The sequence below is a fragment of the Sebastes umbrosus genome, chromosome 9, assembly GCF_015220745.1.
Source record: "Sebastes umbrosus isolate fSebUmb1 chromosome 9, fSebUmb1.pri, whole genome shotgun sequence".
NCBI classification, from domain to species: Eukaryota; Metazoa; Chordata; class Actinopteri; order Perciformes; family Sebastidae; genus Sebastes; species Sebastes umbrosus.
Window position 1 is genome coordinate 9,847,575 of NC_051277.1, and position 23,555 is coordinate 9,871,129.

Here is a 23,555-nt window from a genome sequence, read left to right on the forward strand (position 1 = left end):
TTTGTATATATATTATATTATATTTATATATTTATATATATATATATTTTGTAAGTGTAATATTTGTAAACACATCAGTAAAATAGGTCTGTAATGTCAGTTATGATCATATATACAAATACACCTTATGGTAAAAATAATAATAATACAATATATATATAAAAATACAGATTGGCCCTTTATTTTTTTTCTGTAATTTCCTCATTCACTGTCACATTTAGATAATCTAATGGCCATTAGATTGCAAATTAGTCTATGATATAAAGCTATAGTCTGGTCTTTGAATACCACAGGATTCATAATAATGAATATCAGCCTATATATCGCCTGCATGGGCCTGAACTATATTGCATCCATAATTTGCAGTCGGTCTCTTCTTTATGGTTCATCCATCCATCCATCCCTCTCTGTTCAACGTCCATCTGCTGCTAAATATACCACACAGCCATAAATAGTGATGCGTTTGCACCCATCACGTAAATGGGAGCATTTTCCTGCCGTCACGTCAGCGTTTAGCAGCGAGGATGCTCTGTGTGGATGGATGCTGTGGATGCTGGGAGGCGGCTGTCCGTGGTGCTGATGATGGGAGGACTGATGATGCTCTCCGGCTCCGTGCAGCCGCTACTGCGCATGTTGCATGACAGGTACCACGCAAAAAAAAAAAAAAAACGCCTCCATCTTGGAGCTTCCAGAGCTGAGGCGAAAAAAAGGGCAGCAGCCATATATACACACACACACACACTGCTTTCCAAAATAACAACAAACCGGGCGCGGTAATAAAAAAAAAAAAATTGGCAATCTGCCGAGATGTAACTTTCCCAACAAATCAAGTGAACAAAACAAGCTTCAGCAGGAGGATGAGGATGAGGATGGAGAAGAAAGACAGCGAGCGGTGTGGGAGGATCTGGTAACTGACTGTTTTCACTGACAGCTTCACTGGCTCCAGCTTTTCTTCTGCAGGAATTGACAGGTGACACAAACGGTAAGAGGTGGCATGATTTGTGATGATTCGTGTTATTTATGTTTTGCAACGTGCGCTCCTGTGATGCGTAATTGCGCTCATCATATGTATTTGGAATCCCCATCCTGCATCCATCCCCCCCCCATGTCATGGTGGTCGCTGTGTGCTGTGTTGTTCTTCTCTACTCCTCTGATGCTCTCAGGCTGTGGTCAGGTGTCAGCCTCTCCTACTTACTTTGCTCTTGTTATGAAGAGACCCGAAGCGACGAGCAGCCACAGGTTGTGAGAGCTCCAGTATATATATAGTGGCAGTATTGCATTGGTTGCATATCAGTATTTTCATATAGCACAGGCCTGTCCTCCTGGGTTGGAGCAGTTTGCAGTTAAAGAACACCACATAGCCCATTGAAATGTTTCATTTTATTAGACAGAGTAGTGAATATGAAATATGATTTACACCAAATCACATTGACATTAAAATCACCCATTTACTTAAATATTATCATCCTTCTATGTGAATTATTTGTCATAGAATGACATGATTATGGTCCAGAATGGTGTGCTGTGTTGTTCTTCTCTGCTCCTCTGATGCTCTCAGGCTGTGGTCAGGTGTCAGCCTCTCCTACTTACTTTGCTCTTATTATAAAGAGACCCGAAGCCACGAGCAGCCACAGGTTGTGAGAGCTCTGGTAGTCAGCGTATATATACAGTATATACTGGCTGTTTTTGCAGTGGTTGCATATCAGTATTTTCATAGCACAGGCCTGTCCTCCTGGGTTGGAGCAGTTTGCAGTTAAAGAACACCACATAGCCCATTGAAGTGTTTCATTTTATTAGACAAAATAGTGAATGTGAAATATGATTTACACCAAATCACATAGTGTTATTGTATTAACATTAAAATCACCCATTTACCTAAATATTATCACCATTTTATGTGAATTATTTGTCACAGAATGACATGATTAATGGTCCATAATGTCCAAAAAATACACAGCCAGTGGACATTATGTGAGCAGAGCAGAATTGCTTATTGACCTTGTAAGACCGTGTAAGCCTGCTTGAGTCACTGTCAGCCACTTTATGACAAAGCCTCAGCACTTTCAACATTGCCAGTAGTAAAACACACCAAGGGTAATGTTCTTCTTCAGCGGCGGCACAGTTGACTCAGTGCCAAAGGTCAATTTATGGACTCTATAGTCTCTGCTGAACCCACACTTCTCTGCACAGGAATCAGTGTAGCATGACAGAAAAACAACCTAAGATAACTCCTGGATTAAGGCTAATGTTTGGGTAATAAAACATAGTATATTGGAGAAGAGTTGTGCAACTTGTTTAATTGTAATAAACTTATCTTTTGATATTTTTTAATGAAAACATGTAGGTAATCAGTTATGTAATATATATATATATATTTTATTATATAATTTCATAAAGCCCATAATACAGTGATAAATCTTAGGGGTCACGAGTTGATCCACAAGATAAGGACGAAGAAGAAACAAAGGTGCCGCTGCACAAAATTATGTTTATTTTCATAACTTTTTTTTTTTTTCTTCCTTGTGACATACTGAGTTTTACCTCATCATGACTCTAAAAACTATTAAAATCTAAGGATGCAATGTTGTCCCTCAAGTTGCATCACAAGACAAATCTTAAGGGTAGTGAAATAATTTGTTGTGACAGTTCACAAAAGCAGAAGACAAAACATTTCTGATGCCTTTAAATATTTTTTTCTCATGAATTACTGAAGAGTTGTACCTCTTTAGGACTATAAAATGTTTTAAAAGTAAAAAAAAAAAGAAATTGGATAAAGGAACGATACTCTGCTTAATCTGCTCACATCTTAAAGACACGTCATTTGGGACATTGCTTGGCTATTAACGGGTTACTAGCCAAACAAGTTTGGAAACATTGCCACAGTGTGCTGTATGCCAGTGGTCAGATTTAGATGGGAGTTGTCACGTAGAGAAATGCTAGTAGTGAGGTGGGACATAGGAATTGTAGGTTACATAAGAAGTGGTTTCTAAGAAATGTGCTTGGCTGCCAAGTTAAACACTCCCCGTCACTCCAGCTGCTGCTATCTGATCTGTTTGGGTCAGTGCTGACGTATGTCGGCCACTTTCTCCTCCACAATGTGAACACCGACCAACATCACATTCTGCAGGAATATTCCACATCGATAAAACAGTGTTAGCTTAGGTGAGGCGAGGTGTGTGCATTGATACAAAAGGCTCTGAACAGAGCGCTGGGAACGATTTCCGCTGGAGGAGATGATGATCAATGTGCAGGCGAAGGGACGGTCAGAGAGTTACTGGGCCAAGGCAGTGAGAAAGTGAGGGAGAGTGTCTCTGTCTAGACAATAAACTGCTTCAGTTAATATACAGTCTTGCTGGCAGGGTGGAGGGGGTGGGAGGGTGGGGATAAGACTGTTGGCTTAGCTGTTGGTCTCAGTGTCCCTATGCAATGAAAGGGCAACGGTTTCCTCGAAGGGGGAATGCATCACACAGGTACTATGAGCGCTACCTGATTAATGGCCCCTATCAAGAAATGCAAAAGCGTGCATATATAGTTCTGTTTCTGTTAGACCTTATCTAACAAAGAGATTTATAGCAAACACATAGCACCATATTATCTCCTACATTCTAGTATTTGTTGTGTGAGAAAGGATTGAACTATAACACCACGGCTATCATAGATCAAACCAAACGATATAGCTTATAAAGATCGTGATAAACAACTGTGGCGATGGAAAAGAGAATCATGCAGAAAACAGCATTATAAAGCCTTTTTTTCTTCAGGTTGTAGACTGAAGTAGAGGATATTTCAGGGTCACATTCACCTGACGAGACCCGAAAGGCCATCGGTATTCAGGTGCATTACTCCGCTGATTGGATTTCTGTTTGAACTTGCACTACTTGATTAAACCATGTCAGATTGAGTAATTTACATTTCAGACATTAACTGTAATGTGACATGCATCCTGAGCAAATGGGAACGCATCATGTCAGGAAGGCCGAGAGAAAAGTCACAGCGTTCAGAAAACAGATAAAGCACTCGGAAGCTTTATGCTCCCATCGAGGGCAAAGCTTAAGCAGCCACTGTCTTCTCTTCTGTCACATGTGCAAAATGAATGCTGAGATTGTGACGAGAATACAGTGTTCAGTACGGGTTATTAAATTGCACACCATTAAGCCCCGAGTAATTTAAATGCTGTGCCGCCCTTCTCTTTATTTAAACTGCTTGTTGTTTTTTTTCCTCCACAGACTCATCTCACACCAGAATGGGCATTAAGAAGCTCGCCATCTTTCTCCTGATGCTCTCTCTTTGTCTAGAGGGAGCGTCTGCCAAAGAAAAAGGAACAAAGAAGGGACGGAAAAAAGGGAAGCAGGTTTACTGTCCATCGTAAGTATGGGATAAACAACACCATGGGCTGTCATACTGTACAGTGGAGATGACAAAGTAAAGTCCTTCATGTAGTGACAACTGACATGAAACTGTTTGTCATTGGCTGTGTAGTTACCCCAGTGATTCATAAACTGACCTATATGTGTGGGGGAGTTCCCCTTTAATGACCTTTTGAGGTGCCCATATCGGTAGTTAAGCATACACTGAGACCGGCGATCCCGGCCGACATTAATGTCTTTAAGAGACTGTAGTGGACTCAGTTTTAAAGCTAGATATAATATCATATGAAACTAGAATCCATTGGTGTCATCCAGGTCATGTTAGCTTGTCGGGGAGGAGGATATATAACGCTCCAAAGTTAGACTACATTTTTTGGAGTGAAACTGGCATGGCCATTTTTCGCTCCAAACTTACGCTAAAAAAAGGGGTCCCTTGACCTCTGACCACAAGATATGTGAATGAAAATGGGTTCTATGGGTACCCACGGGTCTCCCCTTTACAGACATGCCCACTTTATGATAATCACATGCAGTTTGGAGCAAAAACCATGCAGTTCTTTTTTTTTTCATGCGGTATAAATGTGTTATTTTCGCTTATTCTAAAAATAATGTGTGTGTGAATACCGCTGCATACTGGGGTCCCTAAAAAGTCTTTGAATTACATAAATTGGGTATGACTGTAAAGCTGTGGATCCAATGAGCCCAATCGTATCCATGTGTGATGATGTTAGTCCCATAGTAGCCATTTCATTGTAGTGAGACCATTTTATTTGAAAATTGACATCACTGTATAAAATGACTTGTGGTGACCTCTAGGATAATCACAGCCTCATGAAACTTCACATCGACAAACCAGAGACATAGAGCATTCAGAGGATTTATGGCTTTCCTTGGTAGATTGATAATAAGGGGGTTTCTGAGCATTTTTCCAGAACAGAAGTGCTCGCCATCCAGTCACCGAAAAATGCAATTCTTGGAGAAATCTCCAAATGTCAAAAGTTTATGAAATCAAATCACAGCATTGCTTTCTCTACGGTGTTCCTCAAGGTCTTGGTGTCTTAATGTGGTATTTTGGAGGGATTTTTTTATCAATTCTCAAGTGTAAAAAATGGTTAAATTTAGCACCAAATCTGTGTCACAAATGGTATCGACCCCAAAATTTCTGCAACAATTTATGAGATATAATAGAGCATGGGAATGGCCATCATATACTTCCATTAGAATGTTCTAAGCTCTTAAACACTAAACTTTCAACACTTGAATAGGTGTCTAATCAAAACACAATGTTTATTACAGATATATGACGAGAAAAACATGACACAGACCCCCCAACAAAAGACAAAAATAGCTCTATGTGGGTCTCTTGGGGTTAAAGCATAACTTTGTCCATTTTACACCTGATTGATTTTACTTTCCAGTCTTTATCCACCAGTTATGTTTGTCCAGATCTTATCAGCTGCTTCACTGCAGAGCTATCCAAGTATGATATGACACTGTAACACAGTCAATAGGAGCAACGGCCATCCCATAAATCAACACCAAATCCACCAAAAGCATGTGGTGTTACAATTACTCAATACTTACAATATGATATGTTTAACAAAAGTCACAGCTTTTTGTCCAACACTGATGCTATCTTGGCCACTGCTTTAGCACTTCCTTATTTACTCTTGGCTGACCGTCTGGTAACATATGCAGCTGTTTAAAGAAGTGTTAAATAGATAAGGAAGTTGTAAGGTCATGGATTAACTGAAAAGGTGAATTCTGTCTCTAACAACAGAAAATCAATATGCCCGAACATGCCTTCTGGACTGTCCATTGTCTCTCTGCCGTGGAGAGCTGCACCCCTGCTTCCTTAAATGGTAACAAATGGCTCGACAATGAACGTTCTTGAAATGAGGGAGAAAGCGTTTGATGTAGTCCCAGTATTGGCAAGTGTAAGCTGTATGACATATTTCGAGTTTAGTGCTGCGGATGCCTTTGTGGATCAAGGGGAACCACTTGGTTCCAGTTTAGCTGTTGTGCTTGAGGTTGTCAGACGGGTCTGTTAAAAGAGAAGGAAAAAAGAGGTTTAGTGGATGGGAATTATGTGTTTCACTTTGATCAGAGGAACCGCAGAACATACACACACTGTGCTGCATTCCTGCGGAGCACTTTAACTCATCCTCAGTGCATGATAAGGTTTACATAATGATATGTAAAGTGCTTTGAGAGGGGGAATTCTTTGGCAGGAGAATCGTTGCCACCCACAAGGAGGCTTTCTTTTTCTCCTTTCCCTCCTGCCAGATCCTGTTCTCCCCTTTCCCTCGCTCTGTCCCGTTGTTTTTCCATCAGTCAACCTCAGACAACAAATGATGTTTGGCTGAATGTCTATGAATCTTACCACTTGTTATGCTGGTAATTTACAGCTGTTTTTCGCTATTTTGCAGGATGGTTCAAATGGAAACTTTCACTTTGGTTTCAATAAAATATCGAAATACACAGAAATAAATATACTGTTTATCTTAACAACTCATTGAGCTCTTTGCCACCCACATCAGAGATTCATTGACTCAACACTTCAAAGGATTTTCACAAGGCAACTAAAAATAAATCCAAAAAAAGGGAGTCCATTTTTTCAGTTGTTTACTTTGCAAATGAACTTATTCCAAGAAAATTACCATTTTCCTGATCCCCGTATCTTAAACTTTCTTCAGACAAACCAAAAACAATTTCCTCAGACAACCATGCCTCAGCTGTGCTGTGTTTAGTGCTAATTAGCAGAGGAATTTAATGACTTTAGACTTGTCTTGACAAAATCAAAAAAGACTTTCAACTGGACTTGGACTTCAACACTAATGACCCGTGTCTTCACTTGGACTTTTTTTATTTGAAAATACTTGACACCTTCCCCCAAAGTCAAAGATGAAAAAGTATGTAATTTAAAAAGTGTGCCATGAATCAATTAATTTCCTGAATCAACTACTACAACTAGCATAAAAAATCCAAAATATAAACATAGAATAACATACTATATACATCAGCAAAGTGTGCAATAACATACTATATACATTGCTATGGACTCATATCTCTGTTAGAAATATGATGCTTAATGACCAAATACACTTGGGACACATATTTTTTGTCAAAAGGTGTTATGTAATTGTCCTAAAATGTAGAAAAAAATGTCCCCTATCTGCCTGAAGGATCATGTCAACTTCCCCAGTCAGCATTGCCTGCATGGTCCAAATGTTAAAAGCTAATTTAATCCCTTTAACTCTGTCTCAGGTCATACTTTAATCAAAGAGTATACAGAGTAGAAGTGCATGGGTCTGCTGTTCATCTGCCAGGAATTTGACCTGCTAATTTAATCGTGCCTGCAGTTCCCTCTCTGTCTTTGCATTGCATGTTTGCAGACAGCTGTCATCTGAGGATCTGGCCCGAGTCCCTGCCAATTCAACCAGTAACATCTTGAATAGGTTACTGATCACCTACGATCCCAGAATAAGGCCCAACTTCAAAGGCAAGTCTCTATTCCTCTTCATCTGTCTCTGTCTATTCTGCATTTACATTCTTGCTGCAGTGCTGTCATGCTAATTAAAGAAACGGGTATACTATGAATATGTACTTCCATATTTCTTCCATAAAAGTGGTGCAGGGACAGGTTTCATATTTAACATGTACTACAACACTGTTACATAAGCTGATATTCAACACAGTGTCACGGCAGTTCATGAAATAGTCAACAAATTCAATTTATTTGATTCGTGTACATGAATTTCCCCTTTTTTTTTGGTTACGTTCAGCACGACTTTCAACAACGTATTTTTTTGTGGCTTTTGCTATGAATGTCCAGCAACATGTGACAATTTCCGCTCCAGTCTTTTCAAAATGAAACTACTTAGTTAGGTTTAGGAACAGATCAACTTGGTTAGGTTTAGGAATAGATCAACTTGGTTAGGTTTAGGCACCAAACTACATAGTTAGCTTTAGGAAAAGATCGCGGTTTGGGTTAAAATAACTCCGGAAGTGCCGTGACTTAAGTACAGAAGTTGCGTGACAAATAAATGAACTTTAACTTTCACACAGGACATAAACAGTAGACTCCTGGGCAAAAGTCCTGTTTTTTTTTTAACCACAGATCCATTGCGTCGATGGACGGTTCGCCACGTTATACTTCCCGGTTCACAATTACGTGGAAAAAATGTGTAATTCGATCTATGTACACAAATCAATACATTCAATTTCGTGACTATTTAACAAGCTGCTGTGTGACTGAGCTGGTATATTATATATATATTGTGTTATCTCAAATCTCTGCCTCTAATCTACCACTGTTTCTTCATTCTTTACTGTCCACCAAGTATCCATCTTTACAGTGTTTACAGTGTACTGTAAATGTCACACCGGGTACCAGGCTTTAGTCTCACAGAGACAGCCATAAAAATAACAAAGGGGTGATTGATGACCTCTGCGTCCGACCAATGGTCTTTACCAGTCTTCAGGTAGTTTCCATCCTCTGGCGCTTGGCAGCAGAAGCTGTATGTGGGACTCAATGTTTGATGTATTGTGAGCAGAATCAGCTCCCCTCTCTGACTGCCTGCGACCGGCCCAGCAGCCAAACATCTGCTCTTGATTTCAGGGTGGGCCGAAAGCTCCCCGTCCATTAACATCCATGTCATAATGTCCCAAATTACATCCTAAACTGTGCCTTGTGCATTCCTTTGCCCTGGCCTATAAAATGGAGAGCTGCTTTTATAGACCCTATAGAGAATTTTAAGCTAACACCAGAAGTGTGTGTTGAATATATGTTAGTTTGCTTGGTTGCATTAATGCATGTTGTGAGTGACATGCCGCCTCCATATTATGCACATTCATTTTGTGAATTGCGTGATCGAATTCATCCTGTGAAACTCTTGAGCCTCCAGTAAACACCTCAAAGGACATCATTTATTCAAAGGACTGTAAGCAGTCTGCGTTTATCAAGGATTTTATTAGTTTATGCTAGAGGCTGAGTGGAGAGGGATGCCAGTAGTATATATATTTACAGCGTTAGGGGATGAGAGGGGATTTTTATTACTTTGCAATGTTGATGAAGTCTTTCGCAAATCCTGATCAACAAACGCAATCAACTGAATTACCAGGTACAATATGTAGAAATAAATACTTGCAGAGTTTTCAAAGCATACTGACACTTACTGTAAGCACAGCGGTGCCACTACCTCGCTGTCAATGCAAAGCAGCTGTAAAACACAGCAGACTACAAACTCTTCTTTCCTCTCTCTACATCCAGGAATTCCTGTGGAAGACAGAGTGAACATTTTCATCAACAGTTTTGGCTCCATCCAAGAAACGACCATGGTAAGAATTCCCTTCAATCAGCGTGACAGCATTGGTAATCAATACTTGTGCCAATCAGATGCAGTGGATCAGAGCTGAAAAACGGCTGTATCCTTCAAGTTTTAAGAGGGATGCATGAGCATGTTTTCTGGACGCTATCAGACCATTTAGCAGTAAATCATTATGAAGGCTGGGGGGTTTCCACACATCATTTATCTGATGGCTTAATTGCTGATAAAGAAGTGCAGTCTGAATGCGAGTGAACAGATTAAACTCAAGGACGGCGCTGGGTCGACTCTCGATCACTTAGGAAACAATAAAGGGAACATTCCTGAAGGTTTCTGATGATCTCGGCTTACCGGCGTGTTTTTAATTCAAAGCTGCTGGGATGAGCCAATAAACATTAAGTGTGTCTCTACCAGTAAATATGTTCAATAATGTGACAATGTAATTGAAATGAATGCAGTGCAGTGTGACAGAATACACAGTTTGACTTGGTGCTCACAGAACGTGCTCTTCCTATCCTCTAATCCAGGAGTTTTATTCAAAAAGAAGACCCACATTATCACAGAATAATTAGTAGCAAAGTAATAAAAGAACCCTTTGACACGTTGTCTGATTCAGAAACTTTGTGGGTCATAAGTAAGAAGATGGATCATCCAGCCAAATCTGATGAAACACCGAAGTTTGAGATTTGTACCTTTAATTGCAGTGCTATGTTTTTTCTATGATTTTAACATCACAATACAACCAAAATGCTTAAATGAACTATATATACAATTTTGAATATTAATATAGGAGCAAACAACTATTTGCTATGTAAAGATATAGTGGAGTAATGGCAGCCTGAGCAGAGAGTGAAGTCGATCACTCCCTCTGTATGTGTTGTAATCCGAGATTCTCTGTTCTTTGTTTTGGCAGCCGGGCTGCCACCCCAGAAACAATTTAACGAAACTGCTTGGTTAGGTTTAGGAAAGAAAAGATCATGGTTTGGGTTCATAGAACTACGGTTGTAACGTAACTTCCTACGTAGCCTTTATAATTTAGAATAACTCAACGTTGACTTTTGGTTTCACATGGGATACAAACATTGGTCTCCTGGGTGAATGTTCCATATTTAACCCACCCGTTCACTCCGACCTCCCTTACACGTATTTTGATTCAAATGTATTTCCCTTGAACCTGAAGAATACGTGTGTTCGCCACGACAAAGAATCCTAATTGACTTTTTTTTGGCATTGTTTCTGTGGTCCAGACACGTAATTTTATCCAACACATTCTCATCCCAACTCATATACTGCCTCTTTGTCACGCCTCATATGTCGTCACTTTATTTTTGGCATCAAAACCACTTAGCTACCCTTGGCTTCACTTTAGGATTAGGCAACAAACCCACTTAGTCAGATTTAGGAAAAAACTACATGGTTGGGCTTAAAATTACTGTTTATAAAATGAAAATTAAACTGAATGTTGTGAACACGAACGAACAGCTGATTGTAATGTGAAAGTGAAACTTAAAGCACAAGACACAAACAGTGGTCTCCTGGATGAAAACCCTGTGTTTGTTAGTTCACAAAAGGGAACTTTGTTCCATTGTTTATCTCATTGTGTGTTCAGGGTTCACTTTCTCCGTGTTTCACACAACACCTTCCTGAGAACGCGAAGGGACTGGGAATAGGATCTTTCACATAACAAATAATAAACTTGAAGTATTTTTTTTCAACAAAAACAACTGAACTAACAACTGAAATGAAGACATGATGTGATTTGTTCGCAAAAAGCTGTCAAACTGCTGTCAAACTGCTGTCAAATTCAGCGCTGCTCGCAAAATTCCAATTCATCCACAATGTGGATATACTGGCACTGTTTGGTCAGTGGCATTCATGCCAGATAGAGAGGACTACAAGTTGTGATGGGGAGCAAACACAATTTGCATGCTCCTCAAACAAAACATAAAGTCATAGCTTAGCATACAAGCCTAAAAGACTCAGCATTTTTGACAAGTTTAGCCCGCAGACCTGTGTACTGTGTGGCAGCCGAGGTACAATTCAGTGCCTTTTTGCTCACAATCATGCTATTGTTCTTGTATGAACAATCCGATTTTAGGTATGGAATAATACTGCCAACATCACAGGAGCAGATAGAGATTTTAGACCTTTGCTCCCAGTGCCCTGTTGAGTTGCAGTCCAAAGCAGTGATGAGTGTTCTCCTACTTCATTTCATGACACCCTGAACAAACCCTTGGATCGTATATACTGTACTGGAATTAGAGCTGCATGAAAATGTACTCTGGAAGTATTTCTTTTGGCTGCAGATCAGTAGAGTGTGTCCGCTTGTAAAATCTTCCAGTGGGGAGTTTCACACCAGCACCAATTACAGACCAATGCTGAACATGGGAAATCCTTAACACTCCAAAGTATGGTGAGGGTGCACAGATGGTGGAAGAACAGAAAGGGAAAGGAAAGAAAAAAGAGGGAAGAGAAAAAGAAGAAATCAAGGAGAATGATGAGAAAGAAGGAAGAAAGAGCAAGGAGGAAGATGAAGAGACGGGAACAATGAAGATGGAAGAAGCTGAAGAAGAAGACAGTGTCATAAAGAAGGGCAAAGGGAATATAGAAGTAAAGTGAAGAGGAAGACAGTACCAGACCAAAGATGAAAAAGAAGGAAATTGAGAGAATGAGGAAATTGAGCAGGAAAGAGATACGATCTAGAAGGAACAAGTAAGAGCCAAGAAGACTGAGACAGAGAAAGAAAAGTGAGGGACTCCCAGATGGCAGATCCATCTTCCCTCTTTCCCCTGGATGCCCAATGACAGACAGAAAGAAAATGGAAGTGAGGAAGGTTCAAAACGAATCCAGGAGGAGGAAGAAGAAGAGACAGCTGGTCACCTCTCTCCCCCTCAATTTATCACTTGGTGCGGTAGCTGATCTCAGGGAAACCTTCTCTCATCATTTACACCTCCCTAGGCCAAACGCAACCTCGCGTCCACTCTACTTAACATATCTATTTTCGCTTTATGCTTTAATCTGATGTCAGGTGAAATAAATTGTGACTGTGTGTTTTGTTTAAGTGCTTCTCAGCTTGAGTTTTCCTCGTTGATTACAGCGAGCTGTTGTGTTAAATCTCTCTGGAGTTGAATGCAGTAACAGGCAGCTTGATAGTGAGCCAGAGGGGAAGATATATTTCCTTGTCTGGTTCTCAGAAAGGCTAAGGTGTGGGAATTGGCCTGCATCTCTGTCAGACAGAAAAGAGCCAGCAGAAGCTATCTGTGCTGTCGCTTGAGGACTAGGTTGTATAGAAATGACGGCTGGCTTTCCAAAATGAGACATCAACAATTTGGCCATTGCTCCTTTCTCCTAAGAATGTTTACTGGCAGGACAATATAGCACATTCTGGGTTACAGCTGAATTTATAAACCATCCTAAGACCCATGTGTATAAAACGGTGTTAGCCGAGTTGCCTATTTATAATGCATATACAACAGAGATTCCTTTGGTTTTCTTGTCTCCTCATAGACATTGTGCATCAGCATGTATCACAACAATTTACATGGATCAATCATACATCTTATCTTTCGTTCATTGTATCGTAATCCCGCCCGGTGTGTGTCTTTTCACTCATTAAACTACGTCACCAAACTCCCGGCACACTTTCTCGGAGCGTTTACTTTTGCCGTGGATTGGTTTACATTGTAGTTAATGGAAAGCTTGGTGCGTTTCATACTGGCGCTAAAGGGCGCCGTGTGTGGCGGTATCGAACGCCGACGTCCGTGACAAATCCTCTGTTTTTAACGCCCTGTGAATGAGAACGGGCTGAGAGGAAAACCACAGCATCAGACTTTCTAGAACTACTTACAAGCAGGTAACATTTCAACCATTAGGTTTTTTTTAAGACCAGCAATAGCTGTATTAATATATATTTTTGTGTCATTTACCTGGGCCAGCTGGATGAGCAGATGTCATTGAAATTAATGCATAACCATGTTTGAACGCCTAATCCAATGTTAATACATGTGTGGTTCAAAGGGATGGATTTCTTTACACTCACTGACTTGAATTTGTCTCTAGAATAATTTGCTAAAGGAAAAACAACACCTTATTGCAGTAGTTTAACAGGTCCCTATTTTTCTTATTTCATCCTGGGGAAATTCTTTGGGTTGTCAACAATTCACATGTGAATGTTATCATAGTCCATTATGGGCCCCGCTGCTAAATTTCATGAACGCCTACTACCCACTGTGTTCTCATTATATGAGAAAAATTGCACCATTTTTCATTTGAACACCCCTGAGTGCAGAGCATAAAGCAGTGATGAATGTTGGCGTTTAGCAGACTCTGCATAAGATGCTGCATCAAAAAAATTAAAAAGAGGCAACCAATATTCTAAAAAAAAATGGGAACAATGAAAGGATGGAAGGTGGAAGTTAATTTCAGGAACACACGCACACCCACACTCTCATACAGCTGGTATTTTGGCGGCTTCATTTGACATGCCATCCGTCTTCACACTCAGCATTAACAGTCCTCCCTAGCACCTGGTCCCAGAACAGCTTGAGGCACGCCATCAAAGCAGGCACAAAAAACAAACGTCCCACAGCCTCACTGAGTGATACTTTCCCACCAGCAAGAATGTGGAAGTTTCACTAATACGCTCTCTAATGAGGCCTTTTGCTGTATCACATGCTGCTGTATTGATAACATTTGACCCGTGGACTGTGTTCTATGTATGTTAGAAAATGTCTCGAGTGTTTTCACTGCAGCTGTAAAATGTCACTTGGCACTTTGAAGCTATTGTTGAGATGTTTGCTGTGAGAAAATACTGGTTGTCAAAAGAACCTGTCAATAAGGTGGAACTGGTGTATCCTAAACATGTTACAAATGTCTTAAAAGGCAGTATAGGAAAGGTACTAACAGGAAAATGTCCACCTTTTTCCTCATTCTTTAACTGCACATCAAATCATTGGTATCAGAGAATTATCTACAATGTTTTAGTCTCGCAGTGTTATGGAGAAGGATCTCTAATGGAGCTCAAAGGTCATGAAAATTAAAACGTCCATCTGGGCACCTTCCTTTTTTAAAGCTCCATGTAAAACTGTGAATAGAAAATAAGCATTAACCGAGAGAGGTCTTTAATCCCTTTAAAAGCAGCCAACTTCTGTCCAATATTACTAACACGATACAGACATTAACCGTGTCAGTGTTTTTCTCTTGCACCTAACAGGATTACAGAGTCAACATCTTCCTGCGGCAGCGCTGGAACGACCCCCGGCTTAAGCTACCGCAGGACTTCAAGTCCGACTCTCTCACCGTCGATCCAAAGATGTTCAAGTGTCTCTGGAAACCCGACCTGTTCTTCGCTAACGAGAAGAGCGCCAACTTTCACGACGTCACCCAGGAAAACATTCTGCTCTTCATTTTCCGTAACGGAGATGTCCTCATCAGTATGAGGTAATGGATCTTATATTTTTTCCACTGTGTTGGCCAATTGGCCGGAATGACCCGGAACGGCGCTTATTTCTGTCAAATTTAGATCACAAATTTGTTTATATCTGTGTTAGTGAGCACTTCTCTTAGATTCCAAGATGATCCATCCACCTGACAGGCGTGCGGCATATCAACATGCTGATTAAACAGCATGACAATTACGTTACATTGTTACATGGAAATAGGGTCCAGGTTGAAAAATATAACCCTTTCAGTTAACTAGCCACTACCGATCCATGTCAACTGAAAACGATGTTGGATACGCCACACGCTACTGATTGGTTAGGACAAAACAAAATAACACCCCCTCCCAAACAAACAAAAAATTGGCCAACATGAATGTGATGTCAGGCGGAATGAATGAAGTGCCAGTGAAACAAAATGGCAATTCAATGGCCTCATCAGGCTCAGTGCAAAGCATGCCTAATGATGTAGCTGTAAATATGTGTGTGCACAAGACGTAACAAATACTTCATATGATTTAAGGCCTTGTTGCATACGACTATTACCTGGAGACCTATAATGTGATCATGTAATAATTGATCATTTGTCTTCACAATGCCCTGCAAATCCCCAATGATTATTTGAGTCCTGTGTGCATCTCAATCAGTTAGGCAAGGCTTGTTTGCCTTATTTGAAAGGATTCCCCGTGTTTTCTTCATTTAATTTCTTTCTGGGTCAATAATCATTGAAGCTGCGGGCTGCGAGAGCAAAATTTCAAAAAGATAATGAGACTGTTGACATGCATAGCATTTGGGAAAAAAAACATTTTTATTTTCCAAAGGGGCTCAATGTAAACTAATTTGGGCGAAAGCTAAACTCTGCTGTTTGGTTTCAGTCGTCTCCAGAGATAATACTTGTCTGTAATGTGAGTGTAATGTATTTTGTTTGTCCCATGCAAATGCACAATAAGGGTAAACCTTTAAATCCTATGAGATCTAAATGTAATGTCATGCAAACAAGGCTTTTGTGTTAGTGTAAGTGGATGTAAGAGGGTAACAAAAGCCCAACATAATGAAAAACTGAAAACAGAATTGTCTTCATCCTCCTCCAGGTTGTCCGTCACCCTTTCCTGTCCGCTGGATCTCACATTGTTCCCTATGGACACACAGAGGTGCAAAATGCAACTTGAAAGCTGTGAGTCTAATATCACCTTTAAACCACCAATCACAAACCACATATCTGCTCAGTAAATGTGATTTTGGTTGGACTTCAACACATCTGCTTGTTGGTATTTGGGAGATACAGTATTTATGAGTTGGGAATATATTTGTTGTTTTTATAAAATAGTTGTTTTAGGGTAAATGAAAGCTTTTTGCATATATTTAGAAGCCAATTTCAGTGGCGAACATTTAGAGAAGTGGAATAAATCATCATATTTTAAGGTTGTTGTGAAAGTCTCACAGCTAATTGAGCTTGACTGTGGTTATTGCATCTTGTTTACAAAGCAGTTTAGACTTGAATAAGCAAAATAATTTCAAGCCATTTCCCTCTAATGGCTAACCTACTGCTGAGACATGTAGTTTGCTGCCAGTCTCTGTGCATTTATATTATATTTTTGTACTCTGATTGTATATTGCTGTTTCTGAGTGTGCTCAACATGTAAGCATATATTGTGGGCATATACGGTACTGAATATGTATGCATGTATGCAACCACTAGTGTGGTTTCAACATTTGTATATGTATTCACTTTGTGTGTGCCTTTGTACCTCTTTCGTCCAGTTGGCTACACCACAGACGACCTGCAGTTCTTCTGGCAGACAGGAGACCCGGTGCAAATGGACGCCATCGCTCTGCCACAGTTTGATATCAGACAAGAAGATATTGATTATGGGAACTGCACCAAATTCTATTCGGGAACAGGTACTGCCATTGTCATCAATCCAATTATATTTATTTATAAGGAAAGTACATATTCAATCATTTAAAATACTCCTTTTAGCCAGTACTAGCCATAAGTAGTTCTGCCTTTTGAATTTGTCACTACTGACAAATACAGCAAAGTGAACTATTTTGAACCATTAAACTTACTTTTTGCAGCATTTCCATCAAGTACAAAGTTTTTAAGCTAAACAAGGTTTTGACTTCAGTGCTGTTCGTTTCATCCATCCATTAATTATTCTCTCCGAATTTAAAATCTTTTTTTCTGGATAGGCTCAAAGCTATATGGTCCTTGTTAAATTTGGACCCCAAAAGTATGTTCATGTGCCTGGTGCTTGCCCCAGCCTGGTCTCCTAAAAATGATGTTCCTATATAACAAAATTGCATTGCCAATTATGTTTCGAGGGAATATATTTTCTCCTGGATTACGTTTGTTTTGACGTATCACAACTACCTTTCTAATCAAAGTCTACATAGGGAAGACGACAAGGTGGATGGTTAGGTACAATGCAGGACTTTTACACAGGAGACTGGTGACAGAAAATAACGTACTTATTTAACCCAAAAAATTATCATTTACTAAACCTAACCAAGCAGTTCTGTTGCTTAAACTTAAACGTAATTGAGAATGCACTTTCAAAATACCAAAAGCACCATGAGCAGTTAAAACACTAGAACGTTGATATACATGTATGTAGAAATGTTGATATGAAACGTGTTTTTGATTCAGAAACGTTGAGATTCAACGTAATTGTGGTTTGCAGAAACGTACAATGCCAATGTTGTATTCTGGCGACAGGGTTGCTTGCCCTGATTATTATTAACTCACCCCTGTCCAAATTAATTTTGTATTTCATGACTCAAAGTCATGACATCTCAAAAAGGTAGTTGGTAGTTATTAGTTGGGCATTGTCTTTAAGTTGTGGCTGTTATCCTTCTGGCTGTAGCCATCATACAAGCTGTGTTATAGGTTCCTAGTCAAAGAAATCAGGAGAAGTTGATGGGTGTTTTTGTAAAGGTAAGATTAGTTCAATGTGATCTCACAGAAATATATGAAATGACCACGACCTCTTAACAGTGCATTACGTGGTGGTGGCACGTAATGTGTTAAAATTGCATGCCGCCACCACGTAAACAATTTAGGTTTAGGCAGAAATACTACTTCAAAATGATCATGATTTGGGTTTAAATAACCTATGTAATTTTAAAAAAGTCAACTTTGACTTTTGGTTTCACACAAACACTAGTCTCCTTGGTGAAAGTCCCAAGTTTGATTAAAATATTAAAATAAAAATATTTCTGTTGAATCTGGGAATTTGTGTATCCACCACAACAAAGGATCCTAATTGACGTTCCATTGGCATTGTTTCCGTAGTGCCGGCACGTATGTTTCAACACATTACATGCCAAAGTAATACGCTGTTAAGTGCTTGTGGTCATTTCACGTATTTTTGTGAGATCAGGCTGGATTACTTCCATGCTGTTGATTGAAAGATGAAATCGTAGCAGATCAGATCATGAGCAGCAGCGAGCAAGCTTCAATTGCATGCTCTTATCGAACTAAAGGTGATGCTGTGTGACTTCTTTATTTATTTCTGGTAAAAGCCAGAAGATTATAACACCCCAATTGTCCTGCTTATGTTTGTTCAAGGAAATTCAATTTTAACACCTCAATAACAAACAATAGAAGATGAACTGTGGATTATTTCGCTGTGTGGAGATTCAGTATTTTATAGTAGAGAGCAAAGATGTGTATTCACTGTTGTGTGATCATACAGTCAACTAAAATCAAAGAGTGAAACACATTAAAATACTTAAATTAAAAGATATTAAAACTTTCAGCAGGGTTTATTTTAAACCAAACCATGTTCTATTCATAAACCTAGTAGTTTTGTTCCCTAAATCTAAGAAGATTTCTGTCAGAAAGCCATGAAAGCAAACTTCTCCTATGTGCAAACAACCACAGGTGTCACTGATCATTGATTATGTGTTTATCCTATTGAGGTATGCCAGTCAGCCAGCATGCACAGCCCTGGCTCTGAATGAACTGAATGAAAGAAGTAATTGATAATGTCATGAGTTACTCTTCTCTGACAAGTCCAAGTGTTTGCTTTGAGACAGCTCCTTACCAGAGTTGTATCAAGTTAGTATTAGGATTATTTAGTGGGTTCTCAACGCTCCACTCCGCTCACATGATTTTTTACGTTTTAAATCATTCATTGCCTACATTCACGTTTATTTGCCAGCAGTTTTTGTCTTGGCACATTACTACGTTTTCTTGTCAATCAGCAGAATAGTAGAAGTTAAATATATTTATATATTGTATTTTATATCTCAACCCTTTGCTTACTTCTTTAGTGTGTCTTGGATTGTCAGTAAGCAGCAGTCACGCTTTGCATGAAAAATTTGATTTGCATTGTACAATTTCACGAAATGTCGTGTGTCTACATACGTAGATATTTCCAAGAAGTTGGGTGGAGGTAGCTACGATGAACTCATGTTCAACATGTCACTCTGGCCTTTTTCCTAGGATGCTGGCAGGGCTAAAAAATATTCATATAATAAAATAAAAGAAAAAATACTAAAAAGGCTCCTGGTACCGTGCCATGCATATATTCAGACCAATGTGAGCACAAAACGACATTCGCAATGAAATGGAAAAATCTCTATCAGCCAACAGAGCTTGTATGACCTCAGTGCTCTCGCACTTGGGAGGCACACTGCTGGCAATGAGTCAGCCTTTTAACGGGTTGTCATAGCAACCTGGCCAGACACAAAGATCACCTCTGTGTGCGACTGGTTCGAGCCTGCTCTGCGACACAGGCAGCCCTTATATGTTGTATAAAGCTCACCCAGAGATCCCCGGGCTAGTTAAATATTACTTCAGCCCATCCACTCTAGCATCCCATTGGACCCACCAACCAGCCTCAAAGAGCAGAAACACAACGCTGCTGTAGGAGGTCTGAAGTGTATTGATGCCTATTCCATACCCGACCAATGAAGACCACATTCCCAGTAGAGACGGATCGGTTAGAATTGATCATTTATGAATGGAAATTTATGCTGCACTGCAAAGAACGCTAATCTTCTGAAAACAGGAACATGTTTCTATCCACTAAAAATAGGAACTGGCAGAGGACAGATCTAGGTCTCCTACATAATAGGCATATTATGAATTGGAAGCAGTGCTTTTTTGGGGTGCTGCCCTGAGTGCTCAAACAGGTCTCAGCTTTAACAAAGTTAGCTGGAATGATGTTGCCAATGATGATGCCAATTGACCTTTTTCTTTTCCTCCTCTTTGGTTTTTCTCTGTTACTAATGGTGCTCACGGCTGTGCTTTGCTTTGTGCCGGAGCAAAAGGAGGCAGATCAGATACAGGACTTAACCTGGCTGCTACCTTTCCCTCTAAATGCCTAATACGGATTTAATAGACCAAGTCAGTAGAGGGCCATTTCTCTCACCTGCTCCATTTCAATTCAGAGTAAAGAAGTTCACATTTCTAAACTGATATAAGTCATAATTGGCCAGCAACTTTGAATTGACAAAGGTGGTCTGATGCTGTGTTCATGTCACATTGTTCAGACCATGATTACGAGCAGCTGAGTCGGAAAAAATGTTCACATCAGCCACCTTCTAATACCCAAATGATATTGGGAAACTTTGTGAAAAGAACTACAAAATCCACTATATTAACAGTAAAAACAATGAATTCAGCATTTTATAGGAGCTTTACAATGTGCTACTTTTTCTCATACAATGGTGATATCTTACGAAAAAAGTTTTTCATTTTTCATTCATTTTCCTACAAATATCCAGCAACTTGCGTCAATTTCCAATCGTTACATGCATACAGTCTTTTCAAAATAAACACTTATTTTCACAAGAAACAACTTTCTTAGGTGTAGAAAAGAAAACTACTTAGTTAGGCTTAGAAAAAGATTGACTTGGTTAGGATTAGGCGACAAAACTACTTACTTAAGCTTCCGAAAAAGTTTGTGGTTTGGCTTAAAAATAACTCCGGAACTGGCAAATAAATCAACGTTGAATTGTGGTTTAAGACGGTACACGAACGCCGGTCTCCTTCGCAAAAGTCCGGTATTTTTTGACCCAGCCATCCACCCCGACCTCCTCCCTACGCGGTGTTCACAGCTCTTTATATTTCCTGGTTCACGATTACGTGATTTACACGCAAATTGATTTTGTGGGATATATACAAATTACAGTGCACTACTTTTTGCAGGTATAGCTAACAGTGTATAAGACCAGCGTGTGCTGTGTGTTTTTTATCTTGTTGGAACACAATTACCTTTTGTATGATGCCAGTATCCAACATGTGTAACTGTGCAAGCTTCTCATTTTTAAATTTCAAGTCAAGCTGTGTTTCTCACTTATCTAAATCATATTTTACCATAATCTCCTTCCTCATGCAGGGTACTACACTTGTGTGGAGGTTATCTTCACCCTGAGGCGACAGGTCGGCTTCTACATGATGGGTGTTTACGCCCCCACACTGCTCATCGTGGTCCTCTCCTGGCTGTCCTTCTGGATCAACCCTGATGCGAGTGCAGCCAGGGTGCCTTTGGGTACGGATTATTTGATCAATTCCACCACCTTATGCTGACATTTACCAGTACACACAATGTGTAAATATTCCTTGTGCTGTTCAACTGGGGTCGAGTGCATGTTTGGACGTTAGATCAAAAAGAGGAGTGGAGGGAGGTAATGAGGTGTGGAAATGTGGGAAAGATTGTAGTTGATCAAATAAAACTCCCTCTGTAGGATTTATATGTCTTTTAAGGATCACTGACATTATGGCCCCAATCATCTCCAGCATGACAACATCAATCACTTTGACACCATGAAGGACTTTATCTATCAAGCATGGTGCCATGTCCAGTGTTGTTCTATATGTCATAAATCACTGACTATAGCTGAAATTGACAGATGGGACCCACCACAGTGGTGCTTTAGGTAAGTTAGTGCTTATCTAGTGTAAGTCTTAGTACGTGGGGATTTGAGCCCATTTAAGAGCAATAACTTCCCTTTTTGCTGTAAAATTAGAAGTTTTTAGTTATTGGAAAGAACCCAAAGCAAATAGGATTGATTGTCTGCGCACATCAAATTATCTAAATGCCTGGAACATATAATATCAACCCACTGGAATCAGTTTTCTAGCCAGCCACTCTCCCTGTTGAACTGTGATGTGATATCTGTTTAGCCACATACACAGATTTTCACTGCCAAAATGTAACAACAAATTTTGGCCACGCCATTCAACTCAAGTTTAAAATATGCAGGTAAAAGGCTTTGCCTAAGAAACAAGTACATGCAGTTGTGTTTTACTGGTATATCTTTATGTTAATCAGTGTAGGCAAACAAGAGTTTTTCAGGAGACAGAGAGAACCAGGACACTCTCAGCTGGCCGACGAGGTGCACCTGATCCCTATTAACCCAAACTAATGAAGGGGTATGCTGAGGCACATGAGGACCAGTATTGCTTTTTTTCCAAACCGGAGGAGCACCCAATTTGTTCAACCTGAATAAGGTCCAGCTAGATTACTAGACTGTTAGCCTGACCCCCTGAGGGAATGCAAGAAGGGTTCAGTACTGCTAGTGCTCAATTATTGTTGTGTTTTTGTTTACGCACTGAATAAATCACAGATGAGCTATCCCTAGCATCCGTCTTGCTCACAGTGTTGGTTGTTGGCACAGACCTAGTTTCACTTGCATGATGAAAGAGGGGCAGAAACTCTAAAACTAGGTTCATACACTTTTTTTGGTCAAGACTGATATGAAAGTGATGACCTCACCTTATTAAATAATACTCTTCTCATCACATCTTCATTGTTCACCATTTACTGCAGCCCAAAATATTTCCATTTGTTATAAGCAGTGGGGCTACCCCCGGTTCTGAAAAGTGAAGCAAATGCTGAAGTGCCTTAAACCTGCATTATTTCTAACAGCCAGCAGGGGGCGACTCCTCTGGTTGCAAAAATAAGTCTGATTGTATAGAGGAAATTATGGCCCCATTTAGAGTCAAATAGACCATAAAACAGGGTATGCTTTAGAGTGTGGCTACCTTGTGATTGACAGGTCACTACCACGGCGTTGTCCGGTCTTGGAGTTGTCCGTGTTTTCGTCTTACAACTTTCACCCTTTCACAGTGTATGTTCAGTTCATGAAAGCTAATTATAACCTTTTTGGTCACCTAAAAATGCCTTATTCAACATTCAGTTGTACTTAGCTCCACCCTCTCGTGTCACTTCTGGTTGCAAAAACACAACATGGCGACGGCCAAAATGCCGAATTTAAGGCTTCAAAACGTCAGTCCACAAACCAGAGTAACGTCACGGTGACTACGTCCACTTCGTATATACAGTCTATGGTTATAAGTCACCAAACAAAGTATTACATTATGATATTATGTCTTAATATATTTGTCTGTATTTCATACATATTACTATATTTCCCATACATGCAGGCCAACACTGCACATGGTAGAT

The 23,555-nt window shown here is 39.8% G+C and overlaps 1 protein-coding gene across 1 annotated transcript in view; it reads left to right on the top strand.

Moving 5' to 3' along the window:
- The first annotated feature begins 464 nt into the window (after positions 1–464).
- Positions 465–23,555, top strand: part of glrbb (glycine receptor, beta b) — a 29,682-nt gene continuing 6,591 nt past the window's right edge. The window contains exons 1-8 of the mRNA XM_037781214.1: positions 465–982; positions 4,227–4,365; positions 7,763–7,869; positions 9,640–9,707; positions 14,907–15,133; positions 16,224–16,306; positions 16,894–17,034; positions 21,483–21,635. Coding sequence (XP_037637142.1) covers positions 4,244–4,365; positions 7,763–7,869; positions 9,640–9,707; positions 14,907–15,133; positions 16,224–16,306; positions 16,894–17,034; positions 21,483–21,635 — 901 coding nt within the window. The 5' untranslated portion in view covers positions 465–982; positions 4,227–4,243. The remainder of the gene's footprint in view (positions 983–4,226; positions 4,366–7,762; positions 7,870–9,639; positions 9,708–14,906; positions 15,134–16,223; positions 16,307–16,893; positions 17,035–21,482; positions 21,636–23,555) is intronic.